Below are 18174 nucleotides of genomic sequence, written 5' to 3'. Positions count from 1 at the left end.
CAGACTTTTAGAAGACATCTGAAGGCAGCCCTGTTTAGGGAAGCTTTTAATGTTTGATGGATTACTGTATTTTAATATTTTGTTGGAAGCCGCCCAGAGTGGCTGGGGAAGCCCAGCCAGATGGGCAGGGTATAAATAAATTACTATTATTATTATTATTATTATTATTATTATTATTATTCCTGGTTTCAGTGTAAACTGATGCGGAAGTATGGAAAAATGCAAAAATGTGGCTGTATTATCATGGCATTTTATTCCATTTCCAGTTTATTCCAACTCCAATTCTGGGAAGAGGGACTAATTATTAAACAATTCTGGCAACTGTAACTCTGTGAGAATAGGGCTCTCCTAAAAACTCTCAGCACTCTACTATAGCAGTGGATGGGATTGATTTTTTAAAAAGAAAATTAAAAGCAACTAACTGTGTCTGCTATATTATTTGGCATATATAAGTATGATTCCCCCCCCCCCCAATTATCTGTTCACCTAATTTTGCAAGATTCTTTTGTAACACTTCACAATAGGAAGAGGAATTGATTGGATTGAATAATTCATGTGTGCAAATCTTGGCACTACACTAAAGACTTTTTTCACTTTTTAAAAAAATGTGAAAGTCCTTTGGGAGCTCACTATTTAACCTTCCCCACAGTCGAAATGGACCATTTATCCCTAGACTTTGATTTCACATCTTGTACACACTGGATGTCATCACAAACGGCTGATGTGCTGCCAAATGATTATTTCATTCTCCTAAGCCAGGGATGATTGATTTCCATCAACACAAAGCCTTCAGATAATCCAAGCATACTATATTGTCATTCCTCACACGCTTGCTCACTCTGTCAAGGGGTTAAAAATGGCATCCAGACAAACTTTAATCCGCATCTAGGATTTTTAAAAGACAAAGAAACTGAACAGGAGCACAAGAGTGGACCAGGACAGCACTTTTTTTTCTGAAACCCTTTGCCTCTCCTCTGCCAATGGGCTGCCCTCCAGATGTTGTTGCACTACAACTCCCATCACTCCCAGACAGAATGGCTAATGGTCAGGGATGATGGGAACTGTAGTTAAACAACATCTGGAGAGCACCAAAAGAGCCACCCCTGGCCTATACAATATCCCAGGTCCCTAGTTCAGGGTGAACTAAATTAGCTTATTTTCCTTTGTTTGTTTTTTGGAAGGCTCCTGGGAAATTCTATAGAAACATGGAGGGAAATAGCAATGCAATGATATTCTTCATTGACCATATATATATCTGTCATTTCTCCCGGAGTGCTCAGCAAAGCATGTTACTCTGCTTCCACCTGCTACCATTTTGTGCTCACTATTTCACTGCACCACCATTTAGTGACTGGTGGGCCTCAGCAGTATTCAGCCATCTTAACTTGGCCCTCTCAAGACTACATAACTTAAGTAATCAATGGGGAATAAAGGCAGGGGGTGGCAGACAGAAAGAGAACTGAAATCCTACCAGCCACTCAGACAAGCTTTATCCAAGCAGACAACAGAAGTGGTACCAATATACCAGCTTCACACAAACATATGGGATATGACCTTTAATGATCCAAAATGGCCCAATAAATTTTGGCTACATAAAAGTGTGAATTTAAAGCATGAGTGCTCAAACAAGGTTACAGGGAGTGTAAGATTTCTGTTCTTTAAGCAACAGAGATGCTACAGGCATAGAAATGTTTTCATATGCATCTAAATGCATGAAAAATAAATGTGGAAACAAGGTGTGTGTGAGAGATAGAGGCACCGATTTCTGCCCTGGGCCAACACTGAAGAAAAAGGCTGGTGTCAGTATTTCTAACAGCAAGACAGCCATTCCCCACCCAAAAGTTCTCTCATTCCCACAAATCAATGGTTACTATAGCTGCATGTGTATAATTAGCCTGTGTAGATGAAACGGAGTGGGAAATAATTAAGAAAGGTATGTGTAACGTGGTGCTGTTGTTGTGGCAAGATCAAACACAGGAGAAGCTTCCTGTCCTTGCACTGTGGCACAAAGGTGTGCACATGTTCGCCCTTCCTTCTTGCCCTCACTCCAGATGCTTCAAGTAGTGGTACCTTTAGCTACAGACTTAATCCGTTTCAGGGTGCCGTTCGCACTCCGAAAAGTCCGCAACTAGAGCGCCTCTTCCACGCATGTGTGCGGCGCAATCAAGCGCTGTTGCGCATGCACAAAGCGTGCAGATCACTTCTGTGCGTGGCAAACCTGGAAGTAAACACTTCCGGGTTTGCCACGTTCATAAGCTGAAAGTCCGTAACAAGAGCGGAATGCAACTAGAAGTACCACTGTACTTGGGTCACGTAAAATGTAGTAATTTCTAATGTGGCTATTGCAGCAAAGCGATTTTTTCTGGGCGGAGAAGGGGAGCAGATACAGCTCCTTGTACCCTTGGTACAAGGAACACCTCTGGTGAGAAGTATATAAAATGTGTTATTATTCCTGGCTAAAGGTTATTCTCCAACATGTGTTCTTTTGGATAAAGCTGTGGAAATATTTGAAAAATCATTTAACAATTGCCCATTTTTAAAGCTGAAACTTTCTTGGGGAGTAGCTTCCCCTTCACTGTTTTCAGAATATTTTCAGAGCAATTTTCAATAACTACCAGAGAATAATTGAAATTACATGTTACAGCTGTGTCTCCTTTATTTCATGTGCTCAGGAGGGATCTCTAGAAAACACCGGCGATTGGTGAAAATACACATTGTAAACCAAGTGATGGTAGGGCTAACCTCCAACAGTGAAGTTTAATCAAAGTTCAGAGGCCACAGAGTTGTCCAGGTTAAATCCCTAACATCTATATCTAAAACAATCAGGTGGTATAAAAGGCGTATTCCTGTGATCTACAGGACTGTGGCTGCTTCTTGCAGTCCTCACTCAATCTGATAGAGAGGTCTGTTACCTTCTAGGCTCTCTTGATTTCTGCCTTTGCAAAGTGCTTCCTACCATATTTCCTTTAGTCTTTCATGTTCTTGTTTAACAAAAGATTTTTGCTTTCATTGAAAAGACTGGATGCTTTTGCAGGGCTCTGATTAGGCTTCCTTAGGATATAAGTCTCGACATGAGTTTATATAGCCTAAATCTTATAGGCAATATTCAATTAACAATTCCTTACACATATCCCTCATGTTCGATGAACACAAACATGTGTTTTACCATATATATGTAGTTATGTATTGTGTCACACACAGCAAGATACAAACATGCACAAAGGACAATCATGACATGCAAAGCAGTTCTGATGTGCAGTTTACTTCCTCTAAATATTTGAAGGATCTCTTGTTCAAAGATTCACTAAAATGGCTCACAGTAATGTTAAATTTCACCCTATGTAATTAACTTTATTCTACTGTGTTTCTATGCTGCTTTCCAAAGCTCAGCTAGTTTGCAAAAGTTCTCGGTGACAAAAATTCTTAAGGGTTATTTTAGTGACTGCTACTTGCACATTCAGTTCTTCGGACCATTCTGCATAAACAGTCATGTAATAAGGAAACAAAACTCAGACACATATCACTTGTACAGAACAGAATTCTATTTAATCTTGATCACATACTATGAAAAATTACACACCAATGAGCACAAACAACAAAATTTGTGTTCCTCCAAATACTTCCCCATCTGACACATCAACCACATTTAACACTGAAAATACTGCACTGTGGAGTGGCGATAAAAAGCCCAACCAATGAATGATGTCTGGCATTCTGATGCACAGAGCTCACATGCATGCAAGCACATCGTCATTCACTTAAACTGGTTAACAAAGGTTTCTCCTCTAAAAGGAGACACCCAGTTACATAGCTCTGGCAGCTATTTTTCCATGGAGTGCAGTGGTTTTGAATTCAGCTGACATTTACTAATTTGCTTGTCTGCAACTTTGTGAAGCAGAACAACAGGCGATTTCAAATAAACACTTGTTGCATGATGAACACTTCAAAACTTGGGGGCAGCTTAAACAGCATGTAGAGCTTACTATCTGCAATAAATTACCAAGACCTTTACTACCTTGGCTTGTCAAGGTATTGAAAGAGTATGGCAATAGCTGGATTACCATCTGGATGGAAGCTACATTATAATTTCTTCATCCTGTGATCACTGTCATGCTGTAAGTTTATAAGCAGTCAGTAATGAACCAATGCATCTGAACGCAAACGAAGTATTTCAGGAAATGTATCCTTTGTTAAAAGTAAGAACCCAATCATCCCCCCAAACAAAAAAATCATATTGTGTGTGTATGTGTGTATAGACAGACACACAAAACAAAATTCCATCTGTCACAGACAGTCAACCATAAACCATAGGTAAGCTTGCCCAATTTGGTTGTGTCCTGCACACTTTTAAACATAAAAATATAAAATAGCTGTCACTTTGGATGCTAGATCACTTCAATTGTGTTTTTGTGGTCTTCTTTTACTGCTGCTTTTCAAAGGCAAAAATCAAATATATACCTGGAAAAAATGGAAAAAGAAAGCATTAACCTTCTCCTGTTTCAAAGATTTCTGTTCATAAACAACCAAATCTGACAACATATCTAATAGAGCTTAGAGCAAGGGTTGCCAATCTGAGGCCACTGGTGATAGGGCCTTGAAGAGTTCCAGTGGTGCTCCTGGGCTTTGGATTGCTCCCAATCTGACCCATTCCACCAACCTCACTCAGATACAGCCTATCAACGGATGCAAGGGCCTTGCACATTCAGGTGGTTGGGCGGGGGTTTAAATCCTAATTAAACATTCAGTTGGGAGGGGGAAAGAAGACACATGCAGGATGCCTGCAGTCCTCCTTCTCCCGTCTCTCTCCTTTATGCCAAGACCACTTCACTTTAGTTGGACCTGATCCAACTCGGAGTGATTTGGGGCTGCCCCAAACGTGATCTAGCCAAATTCTGGGTCAACCCAATTTGGTTTGGTATTTGGCCAGACACAGGGCACGGCTCTGTTTATAAGAGCTCTGACAGCTATTATGAGCATCCAAAACCAAAAGGCAAGCAAAAAAATTATAGCACCAAAGCTGTCTGGCTATACCTAATAGAAAAAATACTGGCCTGGTTCACACACCATGGTAAGCCAAATCACCAAACTGCAGATTCCCAGAGAGGAAGTTGTAGTCACTCCAACACCTGTCTGGTCCTTTGTGCTCCCATAGCAGCTAAACCAACATTTGGCTTACCATGTCATCTGAACTGGGGCTTGTGGTTACCACAAGCTCTACAGCCAAGAACAAATCTTGGTTAGCTAACAATTTTGCTACTAAATTTACTTTGTGATGTACTTGAGCTGAATGAAGTTGTGATCTAGAGGCATTTTTACATAGCAGCTATGTATCGCCTGTTTTTCCTGAAAACTCTGTACTTAGCAGATAACCCTCATAAAAAGTTCCTGCTGGAGAAATTCTTACATTTTAAAAACAAACTAGCCTGACAGCTATAGAACAAGTTTGGGGGAATAAAATACAATACTGAACTATTATAGTAATATTTAAACATCAGTTATAGTACGTACTTGTTGCCTCCCATTCAGATTTACTCAGGGTTCCCTTGAAAGAAAGAAAATGTCACATTTACAGACAGCAAATTATTGTATACATTTTAAGCAATTAGCAGGAATCTCTCTCTCTCTCTCTCTCTCTCTCTCTCTCTCCAGGGACAAACTGTTCCTTCCTGCTGCAATATTTTAATGCTTCAGATATCAATAATAGTTTCAGATTACAGAAAGCCAAAACATGCGCCACTGTACTTCAGTATTCTCAATGAAAGGGAAAGATCTGTTAGCACATTTAGAAGGTGATCAACCAGTGAGTTGAAGTATCTCACTGTAAAGGGACGGGTTTATTATGTACTTAGCTATGCCTGATTGCACATTCAGGGAAGGAGACACATGAGTTTTTGTAATCAAGCAGTTTCTCTTTTATTTTAAGGATGCAAATGACTTGCATTAGTATGTGGTGGGCAGGCTGTCTAGTAAAGTTATATATTAATAGCTTTTATAGATTAATTTGCAAAGCTGATACTATACGATTTTGAGCACCATAGATTATGACTATGGACTATCTCTTCAGAAATAAGTCTGCTGTAATTGCCAAAGTTCAGATGCCAAACAAAAGGGAATATAGCACATTTCCTTCTCCTTTCATGGATGAAAACTTTCAAAGCAACAATGAGAGGACACTTCCTGCACAGGCCTCCCTGCAGCTGCTCTAATGCCCAGAGAGACTAGTACTCAAGCGCATTAGAATGGCAATAGAAGTTTCATAATTCTGCAAAAACAAAAGAACAGAAATCCAGCAGCACTATTGGTAGCCAGCATTTGTCACTACTTCTTGCTTCACAATGGCACTATCAGGAAGGTATGGTCTTTTCCACTTAGCACATGGCCATCAATGATTTTCAGGGCACTATCCTGAGTTTTTCAGTTCCATGGACCCAACCCAACATGCATAAGCTTTGCCAAGTGTTGAGATACAGAAGGCAAAGAGTGGGCTGCAAAGCAGCCTGATCTGCTCCAGAGACTGGATACTTGATACTTACAAGGGGTAACTTGGCTTTCCCACCATTCTTAAGCATTTCTGCATGCTCATAGTCCTCTTTTTTATTTGAGACCAGCCTGGAACTTTCATCAGCAGGGTATTTCTAAAAAAAAAAACAGATTATACAGAATTACTGCAAATATAGCCAAGGGTTGGCAAACTAAAAAATACTGTTGTATACCTGCCCAAATGAAAATTCAGACACAAATTGTATGTACTGATGCCTACTTTGCCCTTGAGCTAACAATGACAAAGAAATGAGGTATTTATACCCAGTCATAATAGCTCCAACTGTAAGCCCCCAAATACTATTTAGTAGTTGACCCAATGAAAGATGTATTCTGTGTCACCAACACTGTCACCTTACATTCCACATTTATAGCTCTGATTTATTGTATGATGAAACTCATAGGTGTTCACCTTGTGCTCCTAAGCATGCTCCATGCAATGGCCTGATCCAGACCTGCTTAGCTTCTGAAAGGAGTGTCCTCAGACCACAGCCTGGGATGTGTAAGACACAGATTCATACAAATCATCTAGTTCACAGCAAAAGAATCACTGATGGATGGCCATCCAACATCTGTTTAAAAACCTCGGCAGCTCATTCTACTAGAGTGTTCTTCCTAATGTTTAGTCAGAAATTTTCTTTCTTGTAATTTTAATCCATTGGTTCTGGTCCTACCCACTGGAGCAATAGAAAACAAGCTTTCTCTATCTTCCATTTAGATACAGTGAAACCTCGGTTTTCGAATGTAATCCATTCCGGAAGACCGTTCGACTTCCGAAACATTCGAAAACCAAGGCACAAAGGGCAGTCTGCAAATTTAAAGAGAAAATTGAGTAAAATACAGTGGTACCTCAGTGGAAGCTGCTCAACTTCCGAGGTGCATTTGAAAACAGAAGCATTTACTTCCGGGTTTTTGGCGTTCAAAAACTGAACCGTTCGATTTCCAAGACGTTCGAAAACTGAGGTACCACTGAATTTGAAGATAGCTATCATATAATCTCTTAGTAACATGCCCAACACTTGTAGAAATACAAGATCCTTTAGATTTCTAATGATCATGATTTAATTATTGTTATTTATTGCAGAAGTAGGCCATTAGCACTACAATGAGCCGAAAGTTTTGAAATGGAGGAATTCAAAGTACAGTACATCAACTTAGAATTATGTTCTACAGATTATCAAAAAGACACTTCCAAGTGAGCATGTTTATAATAAATGAGAAATGTAACTGCAGTGTAATTGTCTGCACACTGATTGTACATTGACAGAACACACCAAGATATCAGGGTACGTGAAATAAAGCATACCTAACACAATCCCATTCAAATGCAATGTAAGATGGATAACTAGTATAGCCTAAGTAAACATATAAATTAACTTGTCTTAGAATTACTGCACAGTGTTTATCAAAAAGCAATGCAACAATTGACAAGGCTGACAATTAGAACAAATCTGTCTATATGCATTTGAAAACTAACCTCCAACGCCAGCATTTGCTGCAAAAGAATCTTATGTTCTTCATTCTTAACCTTTTCTTCGTAAAACTCCCGGAAAGTCTTTTTGTAGACTAGTTTCATGCCATACTTCTTGGCCATTCTAGGAAAAATAAATTTTGTTAGAAATATAAATGCTTAATTAGCACAAAACACAAATTATGAGTGATCATCAAAGCATCATTCAAATTTCCAAAAACTACTTCTGTGTCACAATACAAGATCATAAGAAACATTGCAACTCATCTAAATTCACCACTACTTAATGTGAACATGTGGTTTTTTTAAAAAAAACTAGTAACAGTACTGTACATTTAAAATACGTATGTATTATCATATATACATACACAGTACAGCATGCATACACCTACTGATGCCCAACTATAACAGCAACCACACCCTGAAAGTGCAGCTCAGGGGGTTAGATATTCAATATTGTAAGTTAGTTATGAAATGCTTAGGCATTGGCACCAATGCATACTTATATAGATCATGTCCTTAAAGTACAATGTGGACTGTGGCAATGTATCCAAGCTATGGATACACTTTTAATAGGTTCAGGTGTGCCTTTGTAAACACAGACCAGAAAACAACCATTATAGTGGAAATAATAAGCAGGGGAGAAGAGGGAACCTGGCACAGAAAGGAAGCAAAACAGCTATGCAGTATAGAAGACAAAACTGGATACCATGGCCCTGTAGAAACCAAGTATCATGGCTTTAACAAGATGCCAAGAAAAAGGAAGGCGGTTAAAAGGGAGGGCATGTCAGATTTTGTTCAAATATCTAGGATATGATGGACCAACCTCCAAATTACCACATTTTAGCTCAAGTGGCTAAAAGCTGACATAGCACTCCTCTAGCAACCATTTTTCATTTACACACACACACACACACACACACACAAAATAAAAGGTAAAACATAAAAACTTACTCTACCAGCAATGGAAAATAGACCAGGAACTCTGGCACATTAACCACTCCTTCCAGGTTAAAATCATACTTGCAGCCAAACAAGGGGTAATCTCCTTTCTTCTGAAACTTCACTGTGTATATTTCATTCCCAAAAGAGTCTGTTTCTGAAGCTTCAAGGCGCTTTCTATGACAGCATAATAAAAATCGACATGGAATTAAAAACCCACAAAACCGTCTCTTTTGTTGAAACATAACACAACAGTATGGGCCTGTTTACATATTTCTAACCTCACTAATGAAGTCGGATACAGTAAAACAATGATAAAATCCTATCCCAGGACTATTTAGAGCAATATATTAACTTCCTGTATATAATGTAACTTTAGTAATATGTATCTCCCTGATTCATTTTTATGAATTTAAATAACTGGAAAAAAGATTAACCAAATATTTGGGCCAGTCAGATAATCTTGCTTTTAACTGCACCAGTGAGGTTGCTGGCCTTCTTCAGCTGACTTATGATAATACAGTGGTACCTTGGGTTACATACGCTTCAGGTTACAGACTCCGCTAACCCAGAAATAGTACCTTGGGTTAAGAACTTTACTTCAGGATGAGAACAGAAATCATGCTCCTCCGGCGGCGCAGCAGCAGGAGGCCCCATTAGCTAAAGTGATGCTTCAGGTTAAGAACAGTTTCAGGTTAAGAACGGACCTCCAGAACGAATTAAGTACGTAACCAGAGGTACAACTGTACTTCCAATATTTATGGCAGACCAAGATACTCTGCCCTGCCTGCCAGAATGCACATCTAGCTAAATTGCATATATTTGGACTAGGTAGTCAGGGGCCTTTGCATTTGCTGGCAAGTGAATTATTAGATAGTAGAATAAAATATCCAGACTTATTGCAGACAAAAGATGGAAATTCAAGGAGAGAGCCTGGAATTTTCTTGAGGACGCCAGACTTTCTTTGTGGCTACAGTCTGGCAAAACCTATGGAGAAAGTTTATTCCTTTTCATGTCCTAAATGTTGTATTTTGAGGCAGGTGTGGGATGGAAAGTGTGGAAAAACTGCAGACAAGAGACCTAACAAACACTTGCAGGTGTATAAGGTGGGTGACTGTGCTATTCTAATGTATCAGTACAAAATTAGTTCTTCCAAGAGTCATCAACAAGCTTACATGTGTAAATATGCTACACGAAGTCTAAAAAGTATCCACCCCCAATTATTATCTAAAAACATCATTCATACATACTTACACAAGTTCATAGCTATCTGGAGTTGTGCCAATAAAATATCCTCCATGGCAAAGTCTTTCACAGGCATTTCTAAGCATCATATCAGCTTGTTCATATGTCTCAAAAGAATAATGATACACAAATTGACAACTGCAAATGTCAAAGTGGATGTTTCGATCATTGTACTTTTTGGAGAGAAGTTCCTAAGACAAACAGAAGAGAATTGTTTATTTTTGCTGTTAGGAAAAAATTGGGACGGGAAAACAATTGCATTGTTCCAGTATGCTTACCACAAAAACACAGTTTTTTATTCTAGGAGGCACAAACCTAAAGTCGTCTGATTATTTTTCTGCTCTTTTCAACTGACAACCTGCAAGTTAAATCACCGCAACCCATTATATTTTCCTATCTCCAATGTTAGGAACTAAAAACTAAAACTAAAAATATTTCTTGCTGGAAAGAAAACACCAATATTGTAGATAAATTATTTTAAGGCAAAAATCTGCACTACAGCACATAAAAGAATAGTTACACTAACTTATTTAGAGTTCCTGATAAAGTGGCCCTATCAAAGAAGTAATACTTTCATGCAGACCTTGTCTTTTAACTATGCAATCATGTAGAAAATAATGCAATGGCTGGTTTACTTCTACACATTTGTTTTCTAACCTTTCCCTTCATTTACATTTTAGACACCCACCATTAATTTTAAAAAACATGGAATAACTATACCTTTGTGCTGTCAGCAGTTATAAATTCTGCACTAAATATTCTCTCATTTTGACGACCACGGTTTTTCATATCATAGTACCGCGATTCACACTGTTGTACGGAAACATCAGCAATATCTATTTTTAAAAAACGCATAATCAAAAAACTCTTCAGAAAGCTGTAAAGCAGGAGAAGGCAAGTATATAATTGAAGGCTAAAAGTATTTTATTTGGCAACTGCTTATCACAACTACTCAGAGATCTGCACAGGGTATGCTAAAAAATCACTGTACATAACCAAAACAGGAAACAAAGAAAAGCATTTGCACCTTATGTGCAAAAAGATTTCATAATTTAATATTAAATATTTGCATGAGGAAGAGATGTGTATTTTTCTTAAAACTAGAGCTGTGTCACATTCTTGGCTTAACTCAAAAGTATTTAATTAAAAAAAATGATTTAGTACACTACTTTTTTGTAACATGACAACTTTCAATTTGAATTCTTAATGCTGTGAAGAAAATGACTATCTGTAATTTTATTCTGACCATAAAAAAACTTTTTAAGAATGCTTACCTAACACAACTATTTACACATGTTTTTGAAAACAAAAAGGAGGCTGTGCTGCCATCTCTAGGTCAATACTGGGATTGCTTTTTACCATTTATTGTTAGTGAGCTAAAGGAAGTAATCATGTCAGCTATACTAAGCAGGCAGTGAATACAAATATGTCACAAGGTGACAGCCTTGGAAAACCCTAATTTAGACTTTTGAATAGCTGCAGAAAAGTATTCCTGAAAGCAATAAACAACCATATCTGAACAAAAGACTTGAAAACCACTCTTAACACTGCAACCTCGTCTTTCAGAATTAAAGAACTCTCAGCAAGCTATTTGAGTAGATGCCTTCACAGATAAAGTTTTACATTAAATCTGAAGACAACCCCAGTAGCCATCTCAATTAAGTAATTTGCAGAGTGAATTTTTACTAAAAATAGCGCTTACCATACCACAGGATATAATAATTGTAAAATACTTGAACTTAAAAGGACAAGCAGCTCAAGCCAAAACAATGAAGAATTCAAGCTGCAATCACATTAAATGAAATAGCAACTTCCAAAGGTCAAGCCCTGGAATGCGTATCTAGCATAGAGACAGAGCAAACTGGTAAGGGATGGAGGGGACATTCTGTTTGTTATTGTTTCTGTATAACTTTTTGTAACTTGCTATGAAAATACAGTACTGGAATGCTAACAGCTAAATTAAAGATAATTAAAGACAATTGCAGAGTTTTTCAACGTAAGCAGATGACATATGATATATCATATACCATATATGGCATCAATGCTGAACATGTGGCCCTCCATATGCTATTGAACTACAATTTCCATCATCCTATGCTGATTAGGCCTAATTGGAAATGCATATCTAATATTCTTAGGGCATCAGGTTGGCAAAGCCTGGCTAATGGCATTGCAGACCAGTTCTGCTAAATAGTTGGAACTGAAATAACAGTTTATGCATTTCCAAATATTAAGTGATTCAATGTTTAAATCAAGTTCCTTGCGAAGAAGATACAGAAGAAAATGAAACTGCCAAACCCTTAAGATAATCCACGAAGTCTCTGTTCCATGTATCCTTGCCATGGCAAGGCTGGTAGGTTCAGGCAAGCAGCAGGACTCTTCTATGGAGGTACCCATATACCGGAAGAAACTTGGCTTGCAATGTGATTTTTTAGTTGCTAAAAAATTGAGTTTTATGAATAATAAACCCATATCAAATTTGCCTTCTTACCTGTACACACAAGCCTACTAATTCTGCCTTTTCTCCATTTTAGCAAGTCCCCACCTTTGCCACATCCCAAGTCTAAAACTGCAATGCTTTGCTTTCTTTGCCGCACCCTCTCAAGGAATTCACCTAGGAAAGAAAAGACACATAAAATCTTTAGCATAAATAAAAAAATACATCTATTGTGCATTTCCTTTTGTAATTCTGGGAGTTTTACCATCTCATGAGTAACTTAAACAAAAAGTTGCACTCCACTAAAAGCAAAGAAAATTCATTTGTCTGAGATAAATTTAAAATGTAAGCATGGAAAAGGCATTTACAATACTATCCTATGCATGCCTATTCAGAAATAAGTTCTGCTGAATTCACTGGAACTTATTCCCAGGTAAATGTATAGGTTTGGCATCTATTTTTTGTTATCTCTTAAAGAAAAAATATTGTAGTTTAGCTCACAATAATTTTGCAATTACAAGTTCATAGCACTTAAAACTGAGAGCCAGAGACCCCAATAGATGTAGGAAACACATATCTAAATATAGTGTAATTATTTCATTTATTACTACATTCATATGCCGTCTCAAGGTGACAGCCATGGTTTTCTTCATTTTATCCTAACAACACTGTGAGGCAGGTTAAGCTTAGAGAAAGTGGCTAGCTCAATATCATCCAGTAAACTCCAGGCCCTAGTCCAACACTCAATCATAGAATTCACTCAAATCACTCAAACAATAAATTAGTATTACATTAAGGAGCACTGTACAGAGTAAACACGTTAATATTATAATGGTTCTTTTGCTTTAGATATTAGGTTTCATATTTGGGATTCAAAAATCAAGTGCAAGATCTGACCCACCATACCTAACTGTACTACTAATGTAGCTTTTTCTTCAATCCCAACAGAGTAGCATCTGAAAATATGAATACACTAGAAGTATATATATTTCAAAATATATAGCCATACCAATGAGCACACTCTTTATCCAGTTGTTAAAATTCCGAAGATAGAAAATGCGACTCATACTACGCTGTTCCAATCCAACTTCTTCAAGCTTATTATAATGTGCTGCTACAGTTTCAGTATGCTGCACAAGAACATCAAATAAAAGATAAAGTGAAAAATATGAGGCTTTATATGCATTCATTTGCTACTTAGTGGTAGCATTATGTGCTATGAACAGCACATTATGCACTATGAACAGTACAAAAAAAATAAGCTTTATACAAACATAAAACACCACCACCACTGATTTGTAGGTAGAGTATCTGGTTTTGATGTAGAAATCTAGAATGAAATCACTTGGTAACTAAGAACGTTACTAGATGATCAACAAATTATTGTACTTAAAAAACCTTAGAAATACTGTAACTTAAATAACCTTGGAAAGTTAATAGTACTATAGAAATAATAGCATGTCTCATGCAACTAATGAGATTACCTTGAACTCTGTCCAGCTTTTTCCAGCTTCCTACCCCACCCAGAAGGATTTTTTTTTTTTTTAGGAATAAACATATAAAAGTACTGTTTCATACAAAATTCCTAAGATTAAACAGCACATAGGGCGAGATCCAATGTAGCACAAGCAGGAATTGACCTATGCAGTGAAACTTTTCCTTTCACCCACTTCCTGCTGGGTGCGCTCCCAAAATCTGCTCCCAAGGGTTGGAGGAACCTTCCCAAAATCTGTTTTAGAACTTGTAGCTGGAGAACCAAGAAGAGAAACTGCAAGTCCAATCATGCAAGCAAGCAGTCTTAACAGGAGATCATCCATATGTTCAGTCTGCATGCCATTAAGACAAATTTAATCATTTATTGTGAACATAAAGATTGCTCCTGCTTTACTCTCCATCCGTGTGATCAAAGAATTATGAATCCTTGTTTAGCATTACAACCTATCAAACCTTAGCTTCACATGCAATCCATACAGCAAGAATAAGATAGTCAGCTCAGATGTAATGCTAAGTCGGGAGTCACAATTTGTTTCTTGTACCAGGAAGAGCCACGCAGGAGCCATTTGACTATGTTTTGTCATGACACATGAATGCAAACAAAGACGAAGTCTGTAGGACCTGTGACCCATTAGATGATGTTGGACTCCAACTCCCTTCAGCCCCAAGCATAGCCAATAAGGGACTATGGAAACTGCAGTCCAAAAACATCCAGAGGAATAAGGAAATACATCCCTGGATTAAGGAAATAAAGAGTAGCTATTTTTTTTTTCCTATTAGTGCTGCTACAGTTCAAGGATAAAGACTGAACTGCTATGGAAACACTTACTCTTTTCTTTGTTGGGCTTTGGTCAAGATCAGGATCCCCTCTTCTTTTTCTTGCTCTCCTGCTGTCCACAGCACTGACATCTCCCTTTTCAGTTGTGTCACAAGATTCTTTATTTATTGCTGCTTTATTTTCTTCCACCGTGACAGCAGGCTTTATCTCTAGGTCTGGGGAAGCATCTCTCTTTGCTTCTTCAACCAAGTTCTTTCCAGCTTCTGGAACCCCCAAACTGGCTGTGTCAGTAACACTAGCCTGTGGAAAGAGAGTCATGTTGGTATGGAAGAAAAATTCCTTAGCTCAATCTGTATACAGTGGTGCCTCGCAAGAAGAAATTAATTCGTTCCGCAAGTTTTTTCTTCTTGCGAGCTTTTCGTCTTGCGAAGCACGGTTTCCCATAGGAATGCATTGAAAATCAATTAATGCGTTCCTATGGAAACCGCTTGCCAGGCTGGCGGTGCGGAGAAGGGCTTTTCTCCCCACCGCCAGCCTTCGGACAGGTACGGGAACAGAGGGAAAGGCGCGCAGCGCTTCTCCTCTGTTCCCGGGGCTTGCGGTGGGAGGAGGGTTTTTCCTCCCCACCGCCAACATTCAGAACAGCATTCTGAATGTTGGCGGTGGGAAGGAAAACCCTCCTCCCACCGCAAGTCTTCAGGACAGCCATCCGAAGGCTGGCGCGGGGAGAAGGTCTCTCCGCCCCACCGCCAGCCTTCGGAGCAGCCTTTCGAAGGCTGGCGGTGGGGCGGAGAGACCTCCTCCCGCCGCCAGGCTTCGGAGCAGCCTTCCGAAGGCTGCCGGTGGGGCGGAGAGACCTCCTCCCGCCGCCAGGCTTCGGAAGGCTGGCGGTGGGGCGGAGAGACCTCCTCCCGCCGCCAGGCTTCGGAGCAGCCTTCGGAAGGCTGGCGGTGGGGCGGAGAGACCTCCTCCCGCCGCCAGGCTTCGGAGCAGCCTTCCGAAGGCTGGCGGCGGGAGGAGGTCTCTCCGCCCCACCGCCAGCCTTCGGAGGAGGTCCAAGGACAGTGGGGAAGACGCGCTGCGCTTCCCCGCTGTCCCGGAGATTTCCCTATGGGCTTTCGTCTTGCGAAGGAAGCCCATAGGGAAATTCGTTTTGCGAAGCGCCTCCAAAACGGAAAACCCTTTCGTCTAGCGGGTTTTCCGTCTTGCGAGGCGTTCGTCTTGCGGGGCACCACTGTATAAAGTTGATGACCTTGATCAATGTGTGTTACAACTAAACAGACATTTTCTGCCTACAGTGCACAAATGCTTAAAAGAGAAAAAGGCTTCAAAATTGCTGTTTGAAACACTCACCATTTTATCTGCAGGAACCTCTTCAGATTCAGATTCAAATTTCATCTTTTTCAGTCTTTTGTCATCAAGAGCACTCCCATCTCCCTTATCTTCATCACATGTACTAGAAGTTTTACCATCATTTGCTATGATAGAGGAATCAGCCTTTGAGTCCTTAGCAGTTGCACTATCAGCTTCTTCAAATTTCTTTCTTTTTTTCTTTCCGCTGTCTAGTAACTCAGCCATGCTTCCAATAAATATTATTGTGTTATAAATATCTGCAAACAGAAAGTTATATTTTTTCTGTTGTAAGACAGTTATATTTTTTCTGTTGTAAGATATAATTGATATAATTAACATGATAAACCGGATGTGGTCATGGTTTTACACTGCATGTTAAATGGAGTTCTTGTTATGTTTAAAATCGGAATGCTAAAATGTGCTCATTTGTGCCTAACTTGATTTTGAATCCCAAGATGTTTAAATCTTTTTATATATATATAAAAATCATTTGTGTATTGAGCCTCTTTGTCGAAAGACAAAGACTCTAGACAAAGACAAAGGCAAAGTCGAAAGACGAAGACTCAAGGTGGCATTTACATTTTCCATGAAAAAACTAAAATAGTTCATGGAAATATCTACTGTTCTTAAAGCATCTATCTCAGCAATCCAAACTTCTTCCCACAAAGCCCTTGGCCAAGACAAACAGGCTGTTTAGCAATATGTATTATTATGCTCTCTTGTGTATTTTGCTATCTTCCAATATGGTCTATTCCATTACTGTGTCCCCCACCTAGTATTATTGTGACCACTGGGCAGCTGGGGGATCTTGACCATAACTTCCATACAAACTCCTATTTATTAAAAACAAAACAAATTCCTTCCAGTAGCACCTTAAAGACCAACTAAGTCAGTTCTTGGTATGAGCTTTCGTGTGCATGCACACTTCTTCAGATACACTCCTATTTATTAATTTTTGTATGCCTGCAAACTTGGGGGTTCCCTGAGGCTGCTCATCTCTTTTTGTTTCGGTGGTCCGTTTTGTCTACAATCCCGCGAGGGCCCCTCAGTTGAGTTTGCCATTAAAGGGAACGACCACCTCCACCCCCCAAACAATGCCATGCACGCCTACTCGAAAAGGGCGGGGGGGGGGAGGCCCGCTGTGCTCAAGGAGATAACTCCCAGCAAAAATCACGTTCAGACTGAAGACTGCCTAAGTTTCCTGGGAACCAGGCCAAAGCAGAAGTAAGCAGCCCTTCACTTCGCTCTGAACCGAGGGTTTGAAACCGCAGCTCCGGAGCGCATTGTGAGCGCGAGCAAAAACTACGGGCCCCGCAACGCAGGGCTGTCGGGCCCAACAGCTACAGGCGCTCCCTTCGCGGGTCCCATTGGGTGGAAACCTCCCGCCCCCGATTCCAGAGGCCTCTCACACACCAGGATGAAGGGAGAGGCGAGAAAGAGGCCCGTTATTATTCTTCAAATAGCCACAACTCTTCCCCTCCCCCCCCCCACCACCGACCGTTTCTCCTATAAGGCCTCAGAAACACGAAGCGGTGCGAGGAGGCGGCGACGGCGTAGGCCCAAACTTACGCCCGGCACAGCGCGCCTAACTCTGCCCGGCCACGAGGACGCCGCCGACGCCGCCTCTCCGCCCCGAACCTCAGACCCTGCGAGCGGCCCCGCTGCGCAGCCACCTTCCTCACCCGCCAAAGTTGAGTTTTTCTACCGTCCCGCTCTCAGGAAACGAGGCGCAGTTTTGCATCCGGGTCACCCACGCGCGCCTGCCTCCTCCTCCTCCTCCTCCTCCGTAAGAAGTGGGCGGGCGCGCCTACTTGGGCGTACGTGCCAAGCGTGCCTCCCTTCCCTTTCCACCAAGACGCGGCAAGAAATGCGGCTGGCCGGGAAGGACTACAAGCCCCAGAGGGAGCCCGCGAG

At 40.2% G+C, this 18174-nt stretch overlaps 1 protein-coding gene across 3 annotated transcripts; it reads right to left on the bottom strand.

Annotated features, from left to right (window-relative positions):
- Positions 1–3524: 3524 nt before the first annotated feature.
- RNMT (RNA guanine-7 methyltransferase) lies at positions 3525–18090 on the bottom strand. 3 transcript variants are annotated; one of them, XM_081875112.1, is made up of 12 exons: positions 17943–18090; positions 16261–16517; positions 14959–15207; positions 13645–13765; positions 12690–12812; positions 10919–11034; positions 10208–10389; positions 8966–9130; positions 8018–8135; positions 6534–6635; positions 5509–5542; positions 3525–4458 (listed from the first exon to the last, which is right to left on the bottom strand). In XM_081875112.1, the coding sequence occupies exons 2-12, from the start codon at positions 16483–16485 to the stop codon at positions 4421–4423; spliced, it is 1473 nt and encodes a 490-aa protein (XP_081731238.1). In that variant the 5' UTR covers positions 16486–16517; positions 17943–18090; the 3' UTR covers positions 3525–4420. The 3 variants fall into 3 exon arrangements, with proteins under 3 accessions (XP_081731238.1, XP_081731240.1, XP_081731239.1); XM_081875114.1 differs by having other exon boundaries at positions 16261–16385; positions 17943–18045; XM_081875113.1 differs by having other exon boundaries at positions 17830–17984.
- Positions 18091–18174: the final 84 nt, after the last annotated feature.

This window comes from Podarcis erhardii (assembly GCF_964252035.2).
Source record: "Podarcis erhardii genome assembly, chromosome: 8".
NCBI classification, from domain to species: domain Eukaryota; kingdom Metazoa; phylum Chordata; class Lepidosauria; order Squamata; family Lacertidae; genus Podarcis; species Podarcis erhardii.
This window is presented reverse-complemented; position numbering and strand designations above follow the sequence as displayed.